Consider the following 25,415-nt stretch of genomic DNA (forward strand, 5'->3'; position numbering starts at 1 on the left):
TCTAAGTTGATACTAATTCAAATGTTTCTCATTTATATTTCATAACAAATTATATTAGCAGCATAACAATTTGAGTATTAAAACTCAAAATATGAACTCCCTTTTGCTTTAATCTCAACACTCAAGCTGTATGAACTTTGTGCAAACCTGAAGATCATGTTATTCTGCACGTGATATCAGTCATTATCATAATGATAATGTCACAAATTTGCTTTAGTAGATTTCATTAGTGATCTATATCAATAAGATGATCAAATAAATCATAATGATTCAGATTTTCATTGTGGTATAAGACATTACGGTTCAAAAGTTTTGGTGTCTGTAAGATTTTAAGACAAACTCACTTCTGCTCACCAAGGTTGCATTTATTTGAACACATCAAAAACAGTAATATTGTGATATATTTTTACAATTTTAAATATTTTTTTTTATTTTAATATATTTTAAGTGTAATTTATTCCTGTAATAGCAAAGCTGAATTTTCAGCATCAATACTCTAGTCTTCAGTGTCACATGATCCTTCAGAAATCATTCTAATATGCTGATTTGCTGCTCAAGAAACATTTCTTATTATTATCAATGTTGAAAACAGGTAATATTTTTGTGGAAACCACAATAATAAAAATTCTTTGATGAATAGAAGTTTAAAAGAGCAGCATTACTTTTAATTTTTTTGTAACATTATAAATGTCCTTACTGTCACATTTGATCAGTTTAATGCATCCTTAAATATTAATTTCATAAAAAAACTTATAAAATAAGTATTTTTCCTTAAAAAAAAAAAAAAATATATATAGTTTTTTCATATTTATATCTCTTTTTGCATTGCATTTAAGAATCAAAGTCATTGTGTGACAATATACAATGGGCTTTAAACAGGCTTTGAAAATTATGTCTGTGTTTTTGTCCCTAAAAATAGGACTGATATGCGAATAGGCTGGGGTCGAGTTTCCACGTATTCAGAAATGTGCTGTCATGTTCTTAAAACTGGTTGGTTCCATTTTGTTCATGTTTCCCTTTGATATCAAATCCCAGAGGCTGAAATATCTGGTGTATGTCAAGAGATCTCAGATTTTAAAGTGGCTGGCAATTATAGTAAGAAGTCAAGCAACAGGAAGGCCTACAAATGCTTCGCCACGTCCTGCGCCAGTAATTCATTTGTAACAAGGTTTCAAAACAAAACCCAGACAGCTCCGCTCGACAGTCGCCAGACCCCTGTAACATTAGAACGTCTGTTTGTGCTTTTGAATGACACGGCTTCTTAGTAACAGCGACTGTCACAACACTGAGGGTCGTGCTCTTGACGGAGTGCAGAGTGTGAGCTTTTCCCAACAAGGTAGTGTTGTGATGACATCCCTGAGTGCATTTCCAGGAGTGATTTCAGTTGATAAGATGGAAAAAGGGAGCCCATGTCTGGTCTCAGATATCACTCCAGAGCACAGCTCGACGGCTCTTGTCCACGCTTACCACGTATTCGCCCGACAACGACCAGGCTACAGCGCTTATTGGAGCACTGCAAAAAGAATTAAATCTTAGAATTCAATTTAAAGGCAAAATTAAAGAGATAATTCACAACATCCCACACACACAAAAATCAGCAAAAGTGGAATTATTGACACAAAAAGCACCATAAAAGTGGTCCATAAAACTAAATTATGGATTCCAATTATTCTAATGTCATCCTAAATACCAAGATATAGCTATATATGTGTGAGAAACAGACATAAAATACTGCTATTTTCACATAGTGTAAATAGAATCTATTGCTACTTGCACTTAGTGTAAATATAATTGTAATCGAAAGTATTCAACTCCAATAGCAAATCAGGTTTATTGGCAAAATTGACAGACTTTCAGCTGTTTGCAAGGAACAAATCAAACAAAAGTTATTGAAATAGCTCAACACAACAAATGTTTCAAGTGGTTTCCCCAAATTCAACTGAAAATGCAACTTTTAATGACTTCTGCAGTCTCAAAAATTATTCAACCCCTTCATGTCAAGCATATTTAGTACTTAGTAGAGCACCCTTTTGCTGTTATGACCTGCTACAAACGAGATGTATAACCAGACACCAGCTTCTGGCAGCGTTTCTGACTAATCTTAGCCCATTCCTCATGAGCAATGGCCTCCAGTTCAGTAATATTCTTGGGTTTGCGTGCTGCAACCGCCTTCTTCAAATCCCACCAGAGATTTTCTATGGGGTTCAAGTCAGTACCTGATGGCCACTGTAGAAACTTCCAGGACTTCTTCTGCAACCAAGCCTTAGTGGAATTTAGGGCACGCTTGGGATCATTGTCCTGTTGGAAGGTCCAATGACGCCTAAGCTTCAGCATCCTCACTGACTGCATGACGGTTTTGCCTAGGATTTCCTGATACTTCAATAATCCATCTTGCCTTCCACACGCTGCAGGTTTCCAGCGCAAGAGGATGCAAAGCAGCCTTCACTCATCTTCCTCCAGACATACCGCTGATCCATAGTAGAGGTCTGCAAGCCCATTACTACATGCCAAGCCCATTCGTGCCGGGCTCGGGCCATTTTTTTTTTTTACAGATCGGGCTCGGGCTTATTTAGCTTCTCTCCTTTCATTGTGCCCATAATGTACGTGCAGAGCACACGTCACATAGTGTGTATGAAATATTCTTTTATTTATTATATTATAAAAATGATACATCGCCTAAGCAATACAAATGCAATACGCATATACGCACGCGTCACTCACGTGCATTAACAGGTGACAGTTGACCATGCAGAGGATCAAGGAGAAGTTGGATTTTTTTTTTTATTAATACTATTTAACATTAGCCAGTTGGCGAAGAGTTCTTCATTTTTGAACATTGTTTTGAACATTGTTCTTCAGTTACTCACTGTAAAAGCAAAGAAAGTTAGGCCGTTTATTTACTTATTTTTGCGGTTGGATCCCATAGCTCTATATTCTCTACTGCATGCTTATGCGTCTCTCTTTAATGGATAGTCTGTGCAACTAACGAAGCCCTTAATTAGTTGCATCAGGTGTGTTTGAGGCAACACCTGTTTTGCAGATGTGTGCTGTTTGAGGGATTCTATTCAGGGGGTTGAATCATTTTGAGACTGCAGAAGTCATTAAAGGTTGCATTTTCTGTTGCTATTTAAACAGTGTAAATAGCAGCTATTGCTATTTTCACTTAGTGCAAATAGTCGCTGCCAAAAATGTATATTTGCTGAAAATCTTTCTTTAAAACCTGTCACACTTTAGGGTTAATTTAGTCATAATGACAAATTTTGACATAATGATGGCTTATTTGAGTGACTTATAATAAATAACGGAAAAAAACTAATCTGAACGAATCTTGTACAGTGGTGTAACTCGCCTTTTTTCGCCTTAAATGCGTAGATACCAACTGAAATGAGCGAAATTTTGCAGAGCAACGGGTAAATGTGACCGCACCTTAACTACTACGCATCGTAGGAAAACCCGTAATAACTTAGTTGAGCAATCGGCATTCGAACCACATTGGTTCAACAGTATAGAACAGTCCTTAATGACATCAATTCTGCTAATTAATTTCTTTGAGATCGAATTTACTGTATATATAGAGTATGTATCCATTTATAATGTTTATAATGTATATAATGTATATGCAGTATATAGAATTACATATATAGATTAGACTCATTGAACTATGTTGGTAATGACAAAACTTACATACAGAACATACTTTATCAAAAAAAGTATTGTTGATTAGTTGACCATGGTGGCCTATCTCTGAGTTACCTGTGCATGTCTGGAAGCCGTTTTTCTAGGTTTCCTGTGTTCACATTCCATATGTACACGGCACCGTCCGCAGAGCCAGCTGCCAGGAAACTGCCATCCGGACTGAAATAGAGAGAAAACCCACAATTGTGACTAATGACTATAGACTGATACACATTACTCTGGAACTTATTCTCTCTTGCCGTATCAATCCCTCAGGCAAGAGATCTGATCAAATTCACTCAAATGTCAGGAACCTATACAAGACATATCTGAAGTCTGTTCCTAAACCAAGTAAAATACCTTCCAAGAATGCACTTTAAGGCATAGTAGCTCTTTTTAGTTTATGCTAAAATTATGCTGCCTTCAAAGATATGTATTTTTGGATAAATTAGACATGGCATTGAACATGGCATTGAGTGTGTGATCACAATGAAAAAGAAAATAAGATGGGGGATGGAGTCTATGAGAATAGAGTCCAATGTTGAGTGTTTCAAATCAGTTGAGGCTCCATTTCAGACAGGATGCTGTCTTAGAAGATAGCTGCCTATTTAAGAGCCATAAACTGTAGCCAATAACCATCTGGACACAATTTTCGAGTTTTAGTTTTTTGCTCTATTCCACAACACTGACTTCAAAAGGTACTGTAAGCGATTTCAGCTTTGCTAACTTCTGCTAGACTCCATTAGACCACCTTCTCTCCATAGCCCGCCCTCCGAAGACATGTCAGCCAACCAAGATCCAAGACAGTCTTGGATCCAACATATACGAGACCGGACAAATGAGAACTGAAAACACAGGAACTTACAGTATATACATAGATCAAACAAGGTCATTAATAAGGAACAGCTGAACAGAAAAATGAAATCAAATCTGTAACCATGGTGACAAACTCCGGTTGGGAAAACGGCAAACAAAGTCCAAACATAACAGAACCGTGACAGTACGCCCCCTCCCAGAAAGGTTCGACCTTGTGCCGACAGAGGAAGGAGGAGGCTCTGGTGAAGGATGGGGACCCAGGAAAGGTGACAGCTGAAGAAACCAGGGTGGTGTAGAAGGTGGGAGGAGCCAGAGAGAAGACTGGCGGAATCCCAGAGCCCAGCCACGATGGAAACCCATGGCGGCATCAAAAAGGGAGGAGCCATGTCGCTAATTGATGGTGACAGAGTCAATGGTGGTGGAGCTCCAGGCGCAGATAGAGAGTCGATGGAACCGGGCTACTTCGAAGGTGGAGCTGGTGGTCCGAGTGAGCCCTGTGGAGCTGTAAGCCGATGGTCTCTGGTAGAGGAGAGTTAAGGAGGAGCCAAGGTGGAGGAGTCAGGGTGACAATCCGAGGTGGAGCGAAGGGATCAGCAACCTGAGGCGGAGCCAGGGGATCCACATACCGTGGAGTAGCTAGCTCACGGAAGGCCCAAGGTAGATCCATGCCACTGAGAGGAGGCTGACGATGCACAGGGGACAGCAGAAACTGGGCAGAGGGAAAGGCTACCGTCTGAAGAGAAGTTGGGAAAGGGAGGCTGGGTGGGATCCAGTGGCGTAGCGCAAATCCATGGATCAGACTCGTCGTGGTGGTGGTGGATGGGCGGGGGGGGGGGGGGGGTTAAGGGGGGGTTGATTTGGCATACTTGTTTATTTACTCAGTTATTTAATTATTCACTTGTTTTTAATCACTGGAAATTACGCATGCAAAATCTAAATCACTGTCCATCACTTTGTGAGCAATTGTTGGTAAAGAAAATTTTCGGACACTATTGGACATATTTTCATTTTAAACCATGAAGGCAAGCCAGTGGATATCACAAAAGCAATGTGCAAACTTTGCTCTAGAGTTATGGCAATGAAGAAGTCTCAAACCCCAGTCATATTTAAAAATAATCCCAGGGAATTATCCTCTCCAAATTCAAAACAACTGTCCATAGAGTCCAACAGAAACTCACTCACATTGGCGAGAGTTTGGGCAGGGTTCTAATCCATCCCCTCCATCTCCACTAAAACTCTCACAGCGATAGACGATGTTTCTGAGTCACACATCTGGTCAAACTCACTGTGGTGCTTCAGTTCCATGGCAATGGTTGGCGCGGTCATCCTCACAGGCTCCTCCATCGCGGCAGGCGGAAAATCCCCGTCTGCGGATGGCTCTGGCATCATCTCCATGCCTTGAGAGACTCTCCAGACAGCGTAGGATGACCTCCCTCCATGTTCTCTAGCATGAATAGTTAGCCCCAACCCAAAATAGTGACTTCAGGGTTCCGTCATCTAAGTTCACTCATTGGGCTAGTGTGCAAATGTGAATGGAACAATCCATGAATGAAAGTCCTCCCTGACGAGGGAAGTGAAAGCTGTAGCATAGTCCATGTCATGAACAGGCTATAGTAACACACACAATGAAGAAGATAAAGATCCAATACAGTCTTTAATAGTAACCACAGGTAAATCCAATCAGAGGCAGGCAAGCAAACACAACCATAACACTGATGAGACAGGACAAATGAGAACTGAAAACACAGGAATTTATATACGCATATCAGCCAAGGTAATTAATAACAAACAGCTGAACGAAATCAAATCAGTAACCACGGTTACAAACTCAGGCAGGAAAACGGCAAAGTGTAAACATAACAGAACCGTGACAGTATGATCAGATTTAACAGATTTATCATTCTTTGCACACTGCAAAATGTTTTGCCAGATAACAAAATTACTTCATAGTAACAATTAAATGAATTTGTTTTAAGACGAAAATATTATGTCTATATTATGACCAAATCAGGATAAATCAACAAAAGTAATTTTTAAGGTCCAGAATAGCTAGAAATAGTGCCTTAAGGTAACAACTGTAAATGTTTTCTGTATAGTTAGATATGCTATGTGCAACAATTACTTTGAGTGAAATACACTGTTTCTTGACGGCAGTGGGCAGCCTAACAGAAAAGTGTTGGCCAGTGGGGAAGATGTTGAGTTATATGCCTGGCACAAGGGAAAATGTTGCAGGGTGAAGGTGTTGATGAATGATTAAGCGACCATTAAGTTCCTGCTTGTGGCTCTCGCTCCCCTTTCAAATGTTCATGCCAGATCTAGCCGTGAAAAAAAAGCCACAGAGCGTTCTGGCCTTACTGTCTCCATGGAAACAGTGTATATGTCTATGCAGGGAGGTGCTAAAAAGACTCATCTGTTAGACTCAGTTCTCATCTCACATCATATGGAGCGTGTTGCATTTACTTTCTAACAATGCTGAGAAAATTGCAGGGTCAGACTATGCATGAGGATAAGGGCTGCAAAAGCTCTAAGATTATAGAAAATACATCTGTAGTAATGTGTACTATAATAATAGTAATGTGTTTTTTTAGGCTAGAAGAACACAACAACAAAAATGTTGGCAAATGTAACCAAATCTACAGAGCAAAATAAGAAATCATATTTTGCATAAAGAATATGAATGTGAAATATAAAGTTAGATTCCAGATGTGAAAAAAAAAAATCCCAAGAAAAACTGATTTGTAGCTTCTGGAGGAGCAGCAAGCCAGTGTGATTTAACTACACTAGCCATAATTCTGGAAACATATCCACCAATCAGAGAAGTCGCTGTTACCATGGATATAATTCGGGATAAAAATGCTCCATTGCAAGAGTCCACTCCTAAAACACTACAGTGTGACTGAATCTCCCTACACTCTAAAACAACTTATATATTTGTTTATGTTTCAATATTTTGCAATAAACTTAAAATATATTGAATTATATATATTTATTACATGGCTGGGCTGAATTCCAATGTAGAATGCGGTCTGTTATTTCTTGATAACAGACCGCTGCGAAGTATAACAGACCGTTGCCATGAAAAACAGCGCGTTGCTATGGACGCGGAACGGACTATTTTCTTTGGCGGAAGCAATACAATCGTTTTTAAATCAATAAACTCCTTTTTAAATCAATATTTCGTGGCAAATTATTTATTTATTTTGTAGGTAGCCATGTAATAAGCGGGATAATGTATAGAGAGGCGGTCGTTATAGCGAATAACAAGCCCGACAGGCTGAACGAGACCCCGACGCGAAGCACTATATACTGTATATATATATATATATATATATATATATATATATATATATATATATATATATATATATATATATATATATTAGGACTGTCAAACGATTAATCACGATTAATCGCATCCAAAATAAAGTTTGTTTTTACATAATATATGTGTGTACGGTGTATAATTATTTTCTATATATAAATACACACACATGCATGTATATATTTAAGAAATATTTGCATGTATATACTGTGTATATATATTTATATTTATAATTTATATTATATATAAATATTTTATATATAAATAACACATTTTTCTTAAATATATATGCATGTGTGTGTATTTATATATAGACAATAATTATACTCCATACACACACATATATTATGTAAACACAAACTTTTGTTTTTGGATGCGATTAATCGCGATTAATCGTTTGACAGCCCTAATATATACAGTGCTATGCATAAGTTTAGACACCCATGCTATATTTGACTAAAAAGAGGAATAAAAAATCATCTTTTGGAAATTGAACTTAATGCCTTAATTAAAAAAAATTGGAAAAATCCAACCTTTAAGGACACCAATTTTCTTTGTGAATGAATAATGTATCGTAAATAACTAAATGTTCTTCCTTAAAATACAGGGTGCATAAGTCTGGACACCCCTATGTTAAATTCCCATAGAGGCAGGCAGATTTTTATTTTTAAAGGCCAGTTACTTCATGGATCCAGGATACTATGCATCCTGATAAAGTTCCCTTGGCCTCTGGAATTAAAATAGCCCCACATCATCACATAGCCTTCACCATACCTAGAGATTGGCATGGTTTTATTTCAGTTAGCCTAATAGCTGGTTTGATTTGCATTGAGAGATGATCTTATGGAAAGTACTCCATGCCAATCTCTAGGTATGGTGAAGGCTATGTGATGATGTGGGGCTATTTTAATTCCAGAGGCCAAGGGAACTTTATCAGGATGCATAGTATCCTGGATCCATGAAGTAAGTGGCCTTTAAAAATAAAAATCTGCCTGCCTCTATGGGAATTTAACATAGGGGTGTCTAGACTTATGCACCCTGTATTTTAAGGAAGAACATTTATTTACGATACATTATTCATTCACAAAGAAAATTGGTGTCCTTAAAGGTTGGATTTTTCCTAATTTTTTTAATTAAGGCATTAAGTTCAATTTCCAAAAGATGATTTTTTATTCCTCTTTTTAGTGAACTTTAGCATGGGTGTCTAAACTTATGCATAGCACTGTATATATATATATATATATATATATTGTTATGATGGTGCAAGGAGATGAACCCAAATGCAGACAGTATGCAAGTGAACTACGTTTATTACAGAAAAACAGGGAAAACAAAACCCACGAGGGGGCAAAACAAGACAGGATCAACTATATAAGACTAACAAGACTAGACTAAGACTGAAGACTGAAGACTGAACAATAAACTAACAGCTAAGACAGGAACAAACTCTTCACAAGACTTTCAACAGGTTACTCACAAATGAATCTTCACAAAAAGAATGGCAATGAACCGGCACAGGACAGCAAACACAAGGGGATTAAATAGGGAGAAACTAATGATAACAACAGGTGACACAGATTAATTAATAATGACTAAACAAGGGTAACAAGGGGGCGGGGTTACGTGACGAGACAACGCAAGCACACAGCCCAAACAAATGGCCATGTGCTTACACATAAAACATGGGTCTGTCATGATTCTGCCTCAAGACCAGGGAAAATTAAAGACTAGATGGCAGGATCATGACATATATATATATATATATATATATATATATTGAAAAAAACATTAAAGGGGCTCAATATATATATTGAACAAAACAAATTAAAGGGGCTCTTTTTATTAAAGTTACGTGTTTTTTAGGCTGAAACATTTTTTGTCACATATAGCAAACATCTCCTCACTATCCGCTAGCTGCCTGTCCCCTGAACACACTGTAAAAAAAACACAGTCTCTGTAGACAGCCCAGGCTCCACAAACGGCAAGAAAAACAAACTGGCCCAGCCTGGACCACGAAACATAACAAACATTGTTTCAGCCAATAACCAACAAAAATGATTTGGGGGTGGGGTTTGGGGGGTTACTGTGTGTGCACATGAAGGGGGGTGTGGGGAGTGGAGGAGAGAGAAGCATGAAGAGGGTAGTTAGCTAGAGGAGAGATGTCCTAGACAACGACAACGATTAACGTTAGAATTATATTCTCTTGAATTTTGATTTGGCCGACACACGACCAAAGAGACGACGTTCCGATGAACAAATAGCAAAGAAGAGTGAAAAGGAGAGGGAACGCGTGAAGTCCTGAATTCATGACTTTTTCAGGAAGCACAGACGGAAGGGGGAGGGGACGGGATGAGGAGGAGGGAGGGTCGAGCTAGCCTCCGTTTTGTTTGACAATACTTCGAACATCAACAAAAAGTGACGTCACCCAAAATCGCCTTTAATTATTATATTATTAATTAATTATCTTAATCTCTATAGAAAAAAATAATTTGAAAAATACTACTGGAAAAAGTGTCAGTTGTCGAGTTTTATTTTAGTATCACTGATATACCTATTATAGGTTTTGTTAACCCTCTGAGGTCTGAGCTGTTTTCTGGGCCCTGGAGGTGTTCTGACATGCTCTGACATTTCTGGTTATTTCTGTTACTTGTGACATTTTCATGGCTAAAGTCTAATTACACTGTATTCAGCACAAACTCTGCTACAATAATATATCAACAGCATGTATGTAAAAGTTTGTAGTTTTGAGATAATTACATTTATGCGTGGTTTGTGAAAATACAAAAAAAAATTCTCACTGAAATAAGGCCATGAAACCCCTACTGATTATTTCTTCACAAGACTTTTGAAAATTGTATGACATAGCCTAGAATATTTGCTCTAAAACTATGTGAAAATCACCCTGACTGCTCATTCAGAGAAGACAATATATTGATTTAAAATTTTTACGACGTGTTTTGTGTGAGAAAGCTCTATGCGGAAGCTCATTAATATGTATGGGTTTTCTCACCTGAGAAAGACAAAGAACCTCCCCTAACGGCCCTATTAGGAGCTATTAGGCCCCTATCATTCTGAGCAACCTTGCACAATACTGTAAATGAGGAGATTTAAAAAAGAATGGCTTTTAGATTGTTTGGATTTATTTACACAACATAATCCAAATAGACACAACAAATGGAAAAAAAGCACTTATTGAAAGACTTTAAAAAAAAAGCTTTTTAAAATTCACAAAATACACACACACACACACACATACACACACACACACACACACACACACATACAAATGTTTCCAACAATATATAGTAAATGAACACCAGGTTTGTTGTGCCTTGTAGGCATAGGCTATGCGCAGTGCTGGGTAAAATAATAATAACAATAGATAGCAGTATAAATCTTCCAAAATATTTCAGTAACAACCAAGCTAGAGAAAAATATATTGATTATCATGTTACTTCAAATGTTTCCATTCGTTATGATGATATGAAATGAGATAATAGTAAAAACATGAAGCCGTTTGGTGTGTTTTGCTTTTCAAATTTTCAAATGATAAACGCGATCGCGCTGCAAAATCTGATACATTCAAACGCGATCGCGCTCAAATATAAAACATTATGGTTATCTACGTTTGACCAGATATCCACAAACACAGTAGGCTTAACAGTAAACACGGGTCTAAATATTATAATACTACTTTTACCATGCTGTGTTTTATTATAGAATATAAAAACATCCTCGTGTTGAACACGTATACAAGCACTGAAAGGTTGCCTATCATTCTAGTTCACATTTCATGTTTCTGTCTATATATACATGTACATATATGAAATTAGGCTTAGTTCATGTTTTTACTCCAAACTCATTTCATAACATACATTTTAATCTGGCACGACCAGTTTAACATGTCTTACCTTAAAAATCTTCTCATCGTCAAATCGCGTTTGAAGTAAATCCGAGGTAAATTCAAGGTAAACAGCACAGCACAGCACAGCACAGCTTACAGTCGTCCAAACGCGATGAAAAGGAGTAAGTTACGAAGTCTCTGCTTCTTTGTTTTGAGGTGATGAGGGCGTTTACAGGTCTGCGTTTCTCCGCATGGATAATTTGCATGTCAATCGCTCGTGCGCTCGTAGGCGTGTTCAAATTAAATTTAATGAGGACGCGTTTGAGAAACTGTACATGCCGCTGCTTTCGTATGGATTACTTAAAAATAGAATATTTGTTTTTTATATAATTTACATACTTTAAAAATAGAGATTCCAAGCGTTGTATAGACATGCGTTTCAAGTCTGTGTGACAAACATTCGCTGAGTTACAGGTCATTTTCTGTCGCGTTTCAGAATGAGTTTCACATTGAGAGAGACGGCAGAACGCGCATCATGTTTATTTTCTTTGTTTTACGAAAAACACAACATTTTGTTTTTATTATGAGTGTACACAAATAAAAGAAGACATTTAACAGTTTTGAATGATGTACAATACAAGTATGTAAAATCAAAATCAACAGAGTATTTTGCACTGATATATAAAAAAACGAGCAGATCACGCCGGCGTGATTGCCGACCTCAGGGGGTTAATATTTTGAATTACATTTTATTTTTATATTTTCTGTTTTAATTTTAATTTTAAAGTTTTTGTGTGGTTTTGTCATTTTATTAGCCGCCCTAAGGAAAATGCCTGATGCATAAGGTCATGAAGTAATCACAAGCACAAGCCATTTGGCCTTAAAGGAGAAGTTCACTTTTAAAATGAAAATTCTGTCATCATATACTCACCCTCATGTTGTTTCAAACCTGTATGAATTTATTTCTTCTGCTGAACAGAAAGGAAGATATTTAGAAGAATATCAGTAACCAGACAGTTTTTGGGTCCCAATGACTTCCATAGTATTTTTTTTTCCTACTATGGAAGTCATTGGGACCCAAAAACTGTCTGGTTACTGATATTCTTCTAAATATCTTCCTTTCTGTTCAGCAGAAGAAAGAAATTCATACAGCTTTGAAACAACATGAGGGTGAGTATATGATGACAGAATTTTCATTTTAAAAGTGAACTTCTCCTTTAAGGAACCGAATATCTGAGGAGAAATAATAATAAATTAAGATCTATCCTTCTTTTGTAACCAGATGGTTCTTCTGTAAACACTTCCTATAACACCCGATGTACTCGTTACATCATAAGAAGAATGACATCTACGCTAATGTTAGTCTTTCTGCTCGTTCTGAGGTTTACTGTAATCAGCTGGATCCGGGCCAAATCCAGAGCAGATGGAGGACCTGCTCCTAGACACGACCACAACGCATGATGTAGTCAGCCGGATCCGGGTCGTATCCAGACTAGATGAAGGACCTGCGCCTGGACACGACCACAACGCATCCCTGAAGTGTCAGCAGAGATTGTGTCAACTAGACTCTCCCCTGTGAAGGCCTCATCGACACGACAGCCATCGGCACTGATCCTCAACAAACCCGTCTCAATCCCGGCATGACTCTGATCTTCAACCAGATGGAACTGGATAATATTCTGATTGTTCCAATCCAATTTGACTTCTGACCTGTAATGCTGCCTGAATCATGAGTGAATACTCTCTACTTAAAGGTGTAAAGTTTATTAGGCTGCATAGATTAGGTCAGCTGGAACTGGGAACACGTCCTATAACACCTGATGTACTCGTTACATCATAAAAAGAATGGCATCTAAGCTAATTTTAGTCGTTCTGTTTATTCCGAGGTTAACTGTAATATCCAATTAACGGTAAACTGTAATATCTGAGGTTAACTGTCGTATCCAGATCAGATGGCGGACCTGTGCCTAGACAAGACCACAACGCATCCCTGAAGTGTCAGCAGAGATTATGTCAACTAGAGTCTCAATCATCACTGAACTTAAGCTGGACTGTGATTATATTTTCTTCTGGAAACAAACCTTGTTGCATTATTTTCCCGTTATCTCTGTAAAGCTGCTTTGAAACAATCTGTATTGTAAAAAGCGCTATATAAATAAAGGTGAATTGACTTGACTTGGGTACTCTAGAGTTTAGGATGGTCTCAAAAACCTATTTTTTAAGAGATCAAAGTATGTTGATGTCCCTCAGGGGCCAAACCCACAGTTTCCACATCTCAGGCCGGGGGTGATAGGTTGAGGGAAGCGTCTGTCGTAAGTGTTTTATTGTGAGTAATTTTAAGTGAGTAATGATGCTGCAAATTCAGCTTTGCACCACAGAATTAAATTACATTTAAAATTATTCAAACAGAAAACAGTTATTTTGAATAGTAATTTTTCACAATATTACAGTTTTCTTGTATTTTTTGATAATTAAATCGAACATTTAAATGTTTAAACCATAGTGTCCATAATATTATAATTAATATAATCTATAATATAATTATATATTTTTCCTTAGACTACAGTAATCTTAAATAGGCTTAATTTTCATGTAAAATGTATATTTTTATATTTTCATTTTGAGGTGGAATATCACCTTCACAAGTTTTGTGAGATTCACTTGAAAATATTATGCAACAACAGAGCCAGAATCATCCAGATTTTTACCTGAGAGAAAATAAGATATGAGTCCTGCTGAAACTGGAAAGTGACAAGACTAACAAATGAAATCCATCTCAGCAGCTATCTTTACTCAGAGGGTCAGAGTCTTTCCCCGTTCATTACGGTACCAGGATTGGATTTTCCATCTATGTGTAAATCCACATGACCTCTCCAACGACCAAGAAAAAAAGTCAGGGTTGGTGTAGATGCCAGAAGCGCTCGACAGCACAGTGGTACGTTTCAGGGGTTGTAAGCATCACAACGCATGCCATCTCGAATGAGACATAGCACAGACATGTCCTATTACTGCGCATATTGATAGATGGTTAGCGACGGCTCATACCGTCATTTTTGATGTCACTCACCTGAAGATGGCCTTGGTGCTGTCACTTCCACATTTGAAGCCCTCTGCTCTGAAACAACAAAGACAAGCAAAAAAATAAAAAATGATTGAATGTTTTGTAAATTGAACAACAAAACGAATCACGAATAAAGCACATTCAGCTTTATATACAGTAAACATACTTTTTAGATGCTTCCGGCCATGTTCTGTATATAAAACTAGTAATTGCCAAGTTATATCCTTGTAATTGCATTTTGACTTGCTTTTAAACAAAGGATAATGCTGAAAGGACTGTGGCAGCCACAGCTGTATCAGGGTATTGAATATTCATGCTTTAAATAACCAATTCATTTTTTTCTCTCTTGGAACTTAAACGAGTATTGTGAGTCTATTTCAAAGTAATTGCAGTGGCTTTAAAAGAAGGCAGTTTCTTATTCCAGATTAAAAAACATTTTTATTGTAAAGCTGAATTTGTATATGTATTTAGAAGTCATCTGTCATATACAGTATATATAAAATATCATATACACTACCATTGAAAAGAGGTAATATTATGAAATATTTTAACTTATTTTAAAATGTAATTTAGTCCTGTAAGCTGCTTTGAAACAATCTGTGTTGTAAAAAGCGCTATATACAGTAAATAAAGCTGACTTGACTTATTCACTAACTGGTGGGGGTTTTATTTGCTCGCTACATGCAGGTTTAACTGTATTTGGGACTCAGACAGTGTTCATTTTAACTATGAATAAAATATTTTTCAGTTCTGTGTGTGGTATGCACTTAAAAAAAGCCACCTGTGCGCAACCTCGTCTCAGATGTGTGTTTCTACCTGAAGGCCACCCTGTCGTTACTCTTTCTCAGGTCAACCAGCTGCAGGATGTCGTCCCGGGAGCAGCTGAGCAACTGCCTGTGGTTAGGGCAGAGGTCCAATGATGTCCCTATGCCCTGAAGAGGCACTTCCTGCGTGCAGGTCGCTGCCCTACGGAATACAGACATGGATTCATTTACCAAATTTCATTATATTTTAGTGCAACTTATAATTAAACCCAGTAAACATAACAATTTTTTTAATTAAAGGGGGGGTACCATGGTGTTTCATGTATTCAGAGTTGTTTACAGTGTTAAAGAGATGGATTCTCATGTTAAACATGGGCAAAGTTTTAAAAAAATATTTTGGACGAATAACGGAGAATTTCTGTGCTGAAAATCTTACTTCCGGGTTGGTACAAGTTTCGGCTGGGTTTTTTTTTATCGTGGATCTAATGACGTAGACTAGAGTGGAACTCCTTATATGAGCATTTCTCTCGGAAAAGCGCGCCCGCGCACACGTCGACCAGAGGAGAACGAGACCGCGCGCTTCAAAAGGAAGAATGTCTCCAAAAAAGTGTGTTTTTGGATGTGAGGGAAAGCTTACCGTGTCCAGCTTTCCAAAGAACCCAGTGTTACAGGAACAGTGGATGCCGTTTGTTTTTCCGGGGCAGCAACGGAGTGTAGGAAGTGCGGTTGTGTGTTCTGGCCATTTCAGTGACGAATGTTTTATTAACAAGGCTCAGGTCGACGCTGGATTTGCAAATCGTTTGCTATTAAAACGTGGAGTGGTCCCAGTGATAAAAGACCCCATTCATGTAAGTACAACTGGATCAGATTTCTGTCTTTTGCTGGAAATCAAGCACTACCGCTTGACTCTATAGCTCCGCCTCCAGGACCTCGGCTTTTTCCGGAGAGAATCGGAAAGCTGTATTTTTCTTTTATAAATTTAATAAAACTAAACACTTTTTTGAGATATTAAGGATGCACTACTACTCTATAGGTACTCAAGATTAACATGAGATTAGGTGAAACTGTGCATGTTATGTACCCTTTAAATAAGTTTGCATACCACTTGCAGGGTAACAAAATAAGAGGTATAATAAAATGGCATGTTCATTTTTTTAATACTGTCCTGAACAAGCTGTTTCACAAAATGTTAACACATAGTCCAGAGGGCAAAATAATAACTCAATTTACACAAATAAATCATTTTCAAAGTTTACATACCCTTGACAAGTAACCCCGAAAATCCAATTCAAAACTGAACTGTACTTTTATTTATTTTATTTTATTAATTCTGTGATTACTATTTGCTGTTTAACATGTTAAAAATAATTAATGTAATTAGAGCAGCATTTGTAAAGTAGCTAATGTCTTCAATTAAAAGTTGTTATATTTTTAATGTTCTGTAAGAGGCAGCCACCTTTTTATAGGGATGGAAAAATAGCGCAATCATTTCTGTGATTTCTATTTGCTTTTTAACAAGTTAAAAAATGTCTCAGTTAGGTATGTAACCCTCGGACACGTTACGTCAGAACGGAACTGACGAATTGGGATCTCGTCTGAGAGCCCAATAATCTTTGAGTGTAAACCAGGGTTTCTCAAACTCGGTCCTGGAGGGCCACTGTCCTGCACAGTTTAGCTCCAACCCTGATCAAACACACCTGAGCAAGCTAATCAATGTCTTCAGGATCACTAGAAACTCACAGCTAGGTGTGTTTGATCAGGGTTGGAGCTAAACTGTGCAGGACAGTGGCCCTCCAGGACCGAGTTTGAGAAACCCTGGTGTAAACTAAACGAGCCAATGCACGTAAATACGGAAGCATGTGCAATCGCACATTCAGGTTTTCCCTGAGGAGCCGAGCTGATGACCTGGCCGCTCAGCGGTGGTGCAGCAATTGTGGCGACGGGACATAACGTCTCCTTTCGCTCCTTCAGGGAACAAGGGTTACATATGTAACTGAGACGTTCCCTTTCAGTCAGTTACATTCAACGTTATGTCAGAACAGAACTGACAAATTGGGATCCCTACCAAAGCGCCACCATTGCTGCCCCTTCCAGCGCTCCGCGTAAGCCACCTGATTCCCCTCCGCAGTTGTTTAGACAACTGCATTGAGCTGGTCTCTGCACCTGTATATCCTATATTTTGCGCTCCTATAATATGTTATTTTATACATATGTTTAGATTTATTAATTTATATATTTACTGTTTGCACTTCTGGTCAGATGCTAACTGTGTTTCATTGGCCCTGTACTTGTACTCTGCACAATGACAATAAAGTTGAATCTGACCTACTGGGGTGGAAGATGGGACAGGGCTTTATGCAGAGAAGATCGATCACTGCTATTCTTTCAGACCCATTCAGTGAGACTATTGGTTAACACCGGAAAGCGTGCCTTTTCCAACGAGAAAGGAATTCTATCGAGACCACATCCTACCCGTAGGGAGGCGACATGTGGAAGTTACATATATGGACTGGCCATTAGGGCAGTGCTACATAATGAAGGTCTCTGAGGTAGCTCTGGCCTAGTTAGGGGGGAGTCAATACTGGCAGAGATGGCAGAGCGGGGTCTGCCAAGGAAAAGACACAGAGGAGACAGGGGAGCCATCCCGCAGAAGGATATACATATGGGATCGCTGTAGGGATCCCCCGGTGTTTACTGGCTACTTGAGGCGAGTATACGGGAGGACACTGGCTCTACATGAATATTATAAAATCTGGCAAATGTGTTGGGTGTCGCTCAGCCCGCAGCTCTACATATATCTGTCAGCGATGGCTCGCCCTGGGTTTGGTACTGGGTCTGCTTCCTACAAGGGCAGCGCTTGCAGGTTCAACACCTGGTCCCTGAAAGGAATGGTGGGAACCTTGGGCACGTATCCTGGCCGGGGTCTAGGGATAAAGTGAGAGTTGGCCGGGCACAAATTCCAGGCACGATTCGTCAATCAAGAATGCCTGCAGGTCCTCTACCTTCTTCACAGATGCCAAAGCAGTCAGGAGCGCCATCTTTAACGACAAGATCTTAAGCTCTGCTGACTGCAATGGTTCGAAGGGCGCTCTCAGCAAGGCTGTTAGCACCAAGGAGAGGTCCCAAGAAGGTATAAGGTGAGGGATCTAGCCTCTCAGGAACCTGATGATCAGGTCATGCTTCCCCACAGATTTACCATCTACTGCATCATGATGTGCGGCAATAGCGGCAACATACACTTTCAGGGTGGAGGGAGACAACCTTCGCTCCAAATGATGATGGTGTCGACTACCGCTGGGGGTTAGGGATGGGTATAGTTAAGGTTTTAACGGTATTACTACTCTTACGATACTGCTTATCGATCGGGTACTTTAACGGTATTCTTATCGGTTATTTTTGTTATAAAAAAATGTATATCTATGGCAAAAGAAAAGGTAATGCTTTAACAAAACGAATAAAACATCTATTTATCAGGATTTATTTGTGTTTTATATACATAGGATATACATACACGATATGCAAAAACAAAGATACAAATTATATACACAGTGCTTTCATTTCAGGAAGGTCTACTAATATTAATGTTCAGGTAAGTAATATGGCCTAAAAATAAATCTAATAAAGTATAAAATCTGCATAGTTGATCATAGATAGATTAATTCTTATTAAAGCTAGTTATTCATGCCATAGCTGTGAGGGATTTTCTCTTTGCCTTTTGTTGTTTGATTCGCATTAATCGCACAATCGTAGGCAGGTTTATTAGACTGCTTCCCCTTTAAGACCGAGTGCTACTGATGCACCATATTTTCTCCCAAATATTCACGTCCATTTTAGACAAAAACTGTGTGAAATTGAATAAACTGTTTTTATGTGAATCTCCAAGCAGGTCATTTTTACATATTTTTGTGTATATTTGATCGTTTAGACGCGCGCCGCACACAAAACCCAAAGTATAATTTGCTTGTCTCGTTGCAGTTTCAGGGAGAAATTACAGTACACTGCTGTGAAAGGTAGGAAGTTGCGCTAGACAGAATGCGGCTATAGTTTTTAATGGTTTAACCTCAAATATCTTCTTTTTATAATCATTGGAAGCCAAAATCTAAATCTAAAATAAAATTAGATTATCATCACAGATCTAAAGTGTAACCACTAACCATACATTTGAATGTTTAGTTCTGTCCTCCATCGTCACTCATTAAGCAGAAGTTGTGTTGTGCGCGCTGTGGCTCCGCATGAGAGATATTTCTCTCTCTCTTCTGAACTACGAATAGCAAAAATGCATCACACAAATGGTTTAATATTATTATTATAAATAGAAATGCCTGGCGAGATAAAATTTGCAAGATAACGTCTTTATAGCAATAATAAATAGTAAGTGTATTAATTTCTCCAGTACAAAACGTCCGAGCTTATCGATACAACGGTCTTTCATAATTCAGCAACGGGGCCGGTTTAATACCGGGTTTCGGTACACATCCCTACTAGGGGTAGGTCACCTAGGTCCTCCATGTCCCGTTCAGAAACCACACGTGGAGGTTCCAGAGGTCTGGACGCGGTATTTGTATTTAGTGCCATAGAGTGCCCCATCTCTGAGAAAGCAGGTCCATCCTCAGAGGAATGCACCAGGGAGCGGCTGTTGCGAGGAGCATGAGTTCTGGGAATCAGGTCCGGTTGGGCCAGCAGGGCGTAGACAGCAAGACCTGCTCTTCATCCTCCCTGACTTTGCACAATGTACATTTACATTTGTACATTTACACATTTAGCAGACGCTTTTATCCAAAGCATTTCAAGGTACACATTTACATTCTTATCAGTTCTTAACCCATGACCTTGGCGTTGCAAGCGCCAACACTATACTGTTTGAGCTACAGGAAAACTCAATGTCTCTGCGAGTAGGCTCACTGGGGGAATCGCATACTTGAGTAGACCCCGGGGCCAGCTGTGTGCCAGTGCATCTGTGCTGATGGTCCCCTCGGTCAGGGAGTAAAACAACCGGCAGTGGGACGTGTCCGGAGAGGCAAACAGGTCTACCTGTGTAAGATCAGTACATGCTTGCCTAGAAGCAGCTGTTTGAAGTGGCCCAGCGCAAGCCGTACTGCTAGCAACTCGAGGCAGTTGATGTGCCAATGCAGTCGGGGCCCCGTCCAAACACCCGAAGCTGCATGCCCGTTGAATGTTGAACGGTCTGTGTCAAGGGAAAATCGAGACATGAAAGTACACGTCCTTCAAGTTGATTGCTGCAAACCAATCTCGGGGACGAATGCATTCGAAAATGCGTTTCTGCGTTAGAAATTTTGAACGGGAGCTTGAGAAGGGCCCAATTCAAAACTCGCAGGTCCAAGATTGGCCGTAACCCACTGCCATTCTTGGGTACAATGAAGTAGGGGCTGTAGAACCTTGACTTCATATTGGCTGGAAGGACCGACTCTATCGCATCCTTCTCCAGAAGGTCTGCAATTTCTGCCCGTAAGACAGCACGGAGGTGAAGTGAATTCCCCTAAACTTGGGGGGATGCTGGGCAAACTGAATCGCATGAGCCAGCGAGATGGGCTGGAGAGCGCTAGCCAGGCTCCCAGAGACCATACAAGTGGGACCAGAGGGGCAGGATCAGCTGCTCGGCGCTCAGCGCTCGGCTCCGAAGCGAAAAGCTGAATGTGCGATTGCACACGCTTCCGTATTTATACCCGCGGAGTGGGGTGCGCGGTGCAAATATCGCACGCCAATATGCATTGGCTCGTTAAGTTTACACTCAAAGGTGATTAGGCTCTCAGACGAGAAACCAATTTGTCAGTTCCATTCTGACGTAACATTGAACGCGACTGACTGAAAGGGAACGCAATTAACGCAGCATCCAGGTTTTTTTTATTTATATTATTCATGAAGTAGCTCATTTCTTTTCACTTACTCATTTGAATCAGCACAAAAACATGGCATTTGTGTCTTTTAAAAGACACCACAGCGTTTCCTGTTTGGGAAAAGTGCCACTAGTTGTCATTATTGCCATCTGGCCTCATATTATTTGCGTACTGCATATTAGGACAAGCACCATGATGCTGAAGGCGCATCTGAAAGTCTGAAATCTGTCAACTGCGGCTCTCCATCGAGTTTAAGCAAACTGATGTCATGATAGTTTGTCTCATTACACTATGAGTGATGGACTTAATAAGACAAGAGAGGCGACTGCAGATGTGCAGCCTGAGGTCATAGTCTGCTCTTTCCTTTTATATTCTAACCAATTATCATTTGGACAAGGATAAGGAGAAAGATTTGGAATCTCAAGGCTTTTTAACATATAAGACATCTGGGGTGTCGCTCAGTAAACCAGAGGAGCCTCATCTTTCTGAGCGCTTGCACAAGACAATGATTTGAATTTCAATAGCAGAGACAGGCATTAGTGTTTATTGCCTCTTAAAGCGGCATGCGATCTTGCATCTGCATGCATTTTATACAAGAGATGTTTGAACACGTCTGTCATTAAATTGCCACTTGAAAGTAAATCTTCTCTCCAAAAGATTAAAAAAGGGTCAAAGCATTGCATGGAGAAAAACGCAAATGTCATAATATTGCACAAATCCCATTACAACAAGATGAGAGGAGAAACAATTATGTGGGCTGACAGTTGCTAGGAGACGAGCGAGCCGTCGGCTCCTTGGCAGCTGAAAGCTGTGGTTGCTGGGAGTGAATGAGAGATGTCAAGGACTGAGACATGGTGTAAATAATGGATCTTTTTCTACCTCTGTGGCGTCATCTATATTTGTAAGTTTCGTGAATTACGCTCGCCGTGAGGCTTTGTGAGAGCACAGCTTTGCTGGACTGACATCCTTGGTGCTATTATTTTACATTTCTTAGCCAGTCCGAGCAATCGAAACCCACTGAGATGCTGAATAACGAGGGTTATGCAATAAATACTCTGTATTATTATTACAGGGTTGCTTCAACCGCTACAAGGTGATTTTCAAAGCAGCCTTGTTTAAGAAAACCCGACCAGCTCCAGTGTGACATAAGATTTATGCAACAACATTAATATTTAGTAGCGAATGATGTAAGCTGTTGTTACGGCATCATTGTAATGAATCAAAGACACCTGTTTGCTGTTGTTGTTTAAGTCAAGACACAACAAGGGTCAGATTTTAAATAATAGATATCGCCTTACCCAGTTGAATAATCACAGTACATTAAGACAATTTTTAAGCGTTACAAATTTGCTGAAATGTTATGTTTAAAAATGCACTAATTTGCATTCTTTTCCAGAACAAAAATCTGAACATTGGGTAAAGCCAGTTTCAAAATTAGTTTCATTTCATTGACATTTAGGATTTTTTTTTTTTTTAGAGGGATTTTGGATAGGCTATCTCTTTTTATCACTTTATAAATCATGAAATTGTGTACACAGCCAGAAAAAAAAAAGGATCTCTGTGTTTTTAGGAATAATGTGTTAGATAAATCAGGCGAATGATACATGAAGAAATCCTGCTACAAAAACCTTCAGAATATGGATATGAATAAAACTGGAAAGTCTGGTGTAAGTGAGTTCTGGCTCAGTGCAGGAGAAAAAAAAAACTTTGAGTAAACCTAAAACTAAGAAATGTTTTGTAATAGAAATCTACAGATGCAAAGTGATAAAGCGTAGTTAAATAAACACTTAAATATATAAATCTACTTGTCTGACAATGACAAAATGGAAGCAAAATAGCCCAAAATAACCAGTGCATGAAAAAACTATTCTATTCTTGTGTTTTTGTCATTGAGAGTAATATTTGTTGTTGTGGACAAGTTTGTCTCCTGTCATGTTTTGCATGTAATGTCTATGTTATGACTAGACGTCACGTCACTTTCAGAGTAGACCACTGATTATAATGAGCAATGTGGTTTTGTCATGTTGAGTCACAAAGTGCTGCTCGATTGCAGTGTTGATGTGCTTTTTGAGTCACAATATTGTGGCGTTATGAGAAAGGGAGAGCATACACGTGTGCACAAATTTGAGCGTGAAATCTGCGTATGAACATTTTCACGAATAAATCATGATTCACTAAATATAAATAATTCTAAATATAAGTATATACTGTAAATATATAACTGAAAACACATGTGTGCAAAAAACCCTTATATTATAATATAATATATTACATTACATTACATTACATTATATTATTTACAACGATTCGTTGAGGTTCTCAATTCTGATTGGCTGAGAGCCTTTTCCAGCCATGTGATATTCGACCTTGTTTCACCGCTTGTATCACTCCGCTTGCAGCATTTCTCACAGCGAGTGTCATGGTGGACCAGCAAACCACCATCCTTTTACAAATACTACTGTTCTTGTGTCACAGAACGTAGTTTTAAGAGTTTTTAGTTTTTAGTTTTTAGACCTCAGATATGCAATGCATTTGTAAGTTGCGTCTTATTGTTTACAACCTTGTTTCGTCCTTTCAATATAAAACTCTTTGCTACTGACTCACTCATAAAGACAGTCTTTGCTGCCATCTAACGGTGTGATAATGTACCTTTCACTGAAGTCGAAATCAAAATCCCTACAGACCCTTTCTCATTACCAAATACGGCATGCTATTTATATAAAATATTATTTATTGAAAAATAATATTTAAATAAACAATATTAGCCATTATAAAAGTATAAGAAAAGTATAAGAAGACCAATAGGAAATAAACACAAGCAAATAGTTCAGTCAAAAGTCCAAATGCAGCGCTAGTTATAGTACAGGATTTAAGTTTAATGTAAATATAGAGTTATGAAACTTAACTTTGCCCTTAGCCAAATTGACTTGCTCTGGAACAAGATTAGATTACTAAGACCAAAAATTGCCCGTTTGATATACACCAAATCAATAATACTGTATCTCATGTTTAAACACTATCTACAGAAGAGCCAGAGGCATAGTCCCAAAAGACTGTCCGAGACGAAGCTGTTCTCTGCGGGTACATGAGCGTTGAGAGGGCGCTGACGGCCTGGAGCTCACGTCTCTGAAAACGTCTAAACAAATTGTCAAAAATGTGCTATATGCTTATATCGCTGTCATGTTCCGGAAATCCCCTTAAATGTTAAAAGGACGAAGACAAATACATCGCTTTTCTCAGTGGACATTCAAATTGATTTTGTGATTATGAATAAAAGACTGACCTGAAGAATATCAGCTAGATGCAGATAAACGACCTCTCTTCATAATATTCTACTCTACATGATACAAAGCTTCAATAAAGCAACTCAACGTTCCTTCGTTACTAGTTTCTAAAGTGACGTTTTAGAGTTCTTGGGCTCAACTGTCAAACTGTCAACTTGAGATTTATATCTATGGCGGAAGGAGGTAGATCAGCACAAAAGAGGGTTTTTAAAGACACTCTGTGGTTGTTTATTAATTATTTACACACTTGTGCCGTCGAACTGTTGTTTAAACGCAATATCACACTCGTAGCCGTGCGATACAGCTGTGAAGCAAACGTTCTTCGCGACACAATCACAGTCATTCAGAAAATACCTACGTTTTACAGTGTGAGTGGGATTTTGGATCTATCTATCCATCCATCCATCTATAATTAGAATTTTGGGGGTTGAATAATTTTGAATAATAAAACTTTACAGTCTCAGAATCACTCAAATGTGTATTAATAATTTACTGATGCCTTTGTTGAACTGGTTTCATAACATTTTGTTCTCAGCAGCAGAATGTCTTGCAGGTCAAGGTGGTTGAATAATTTTGATTGCAACTGTATAAATATTACAGTTTACATAGATTTTTTGCATTATAAAAAATAGAGATTTTTTTTGCATCACGGTATGAAAACTGGGGAGGACAATCTGCTTACTTATTACTTGTCATGAAAACAAATGTAAACCATCAAAAAATCTTAAACCAACAAACAGGTTTCATATTCCTTAAACAAAATACAGTTTCTTATGATTCTGAACTGATATATG

General features: G+C 38.6%; 1 protein-coding gene across 1 annotated transcript in view; it reads right to left on the bottom strand.

Moving 5' to 3' along the window:
* Positions 1-1,011: 1,011 nt before the first annotated feature.
* The window catches only part of atg16l2 (ATG16 autophagy related 16-like 2), a 44,154-nt gene continuing 19,750 nt past the window's right edge, over positions 1,012-25,415 (bottom strand). The window contains exons 15-18 of the mRNA XM_079885897.1: positions 15,535-15,684; positions 14,725-14,772; positions 3,754-3,855; positions 1,012-1,513 (exon numbers count right to left, since the gene is read on the bottom strand). Of these exons, the coding sequence (XP_079742023.1) occupies positions 1,420-1,513; positions 3,754-3,855; positions 14,725-14,772; positions 15,535-15,684 (394 nt within the window). The 3' untranslated portion in view covers positions 1,012-1,419. The remainder of the gene's footprint in view (positions 1,514-3,753; positions 3,856-14,724; positions 14,773-15,534; positions 15,685-25,415) is intronic.

This window comes from Squalius cephalus, assembly GCF_949319135.1.
Source record: "Squalius cephalus genome assembly, chromosome: 11".
In the NCBI taxonomy this organism is placed as follows: domain Eukaryota; kingdom Metazoa; phylum Chordata; class Actinopteri; order Cypriniformes; family Leuciscidae; genus Squalius; species Squalius cephalus.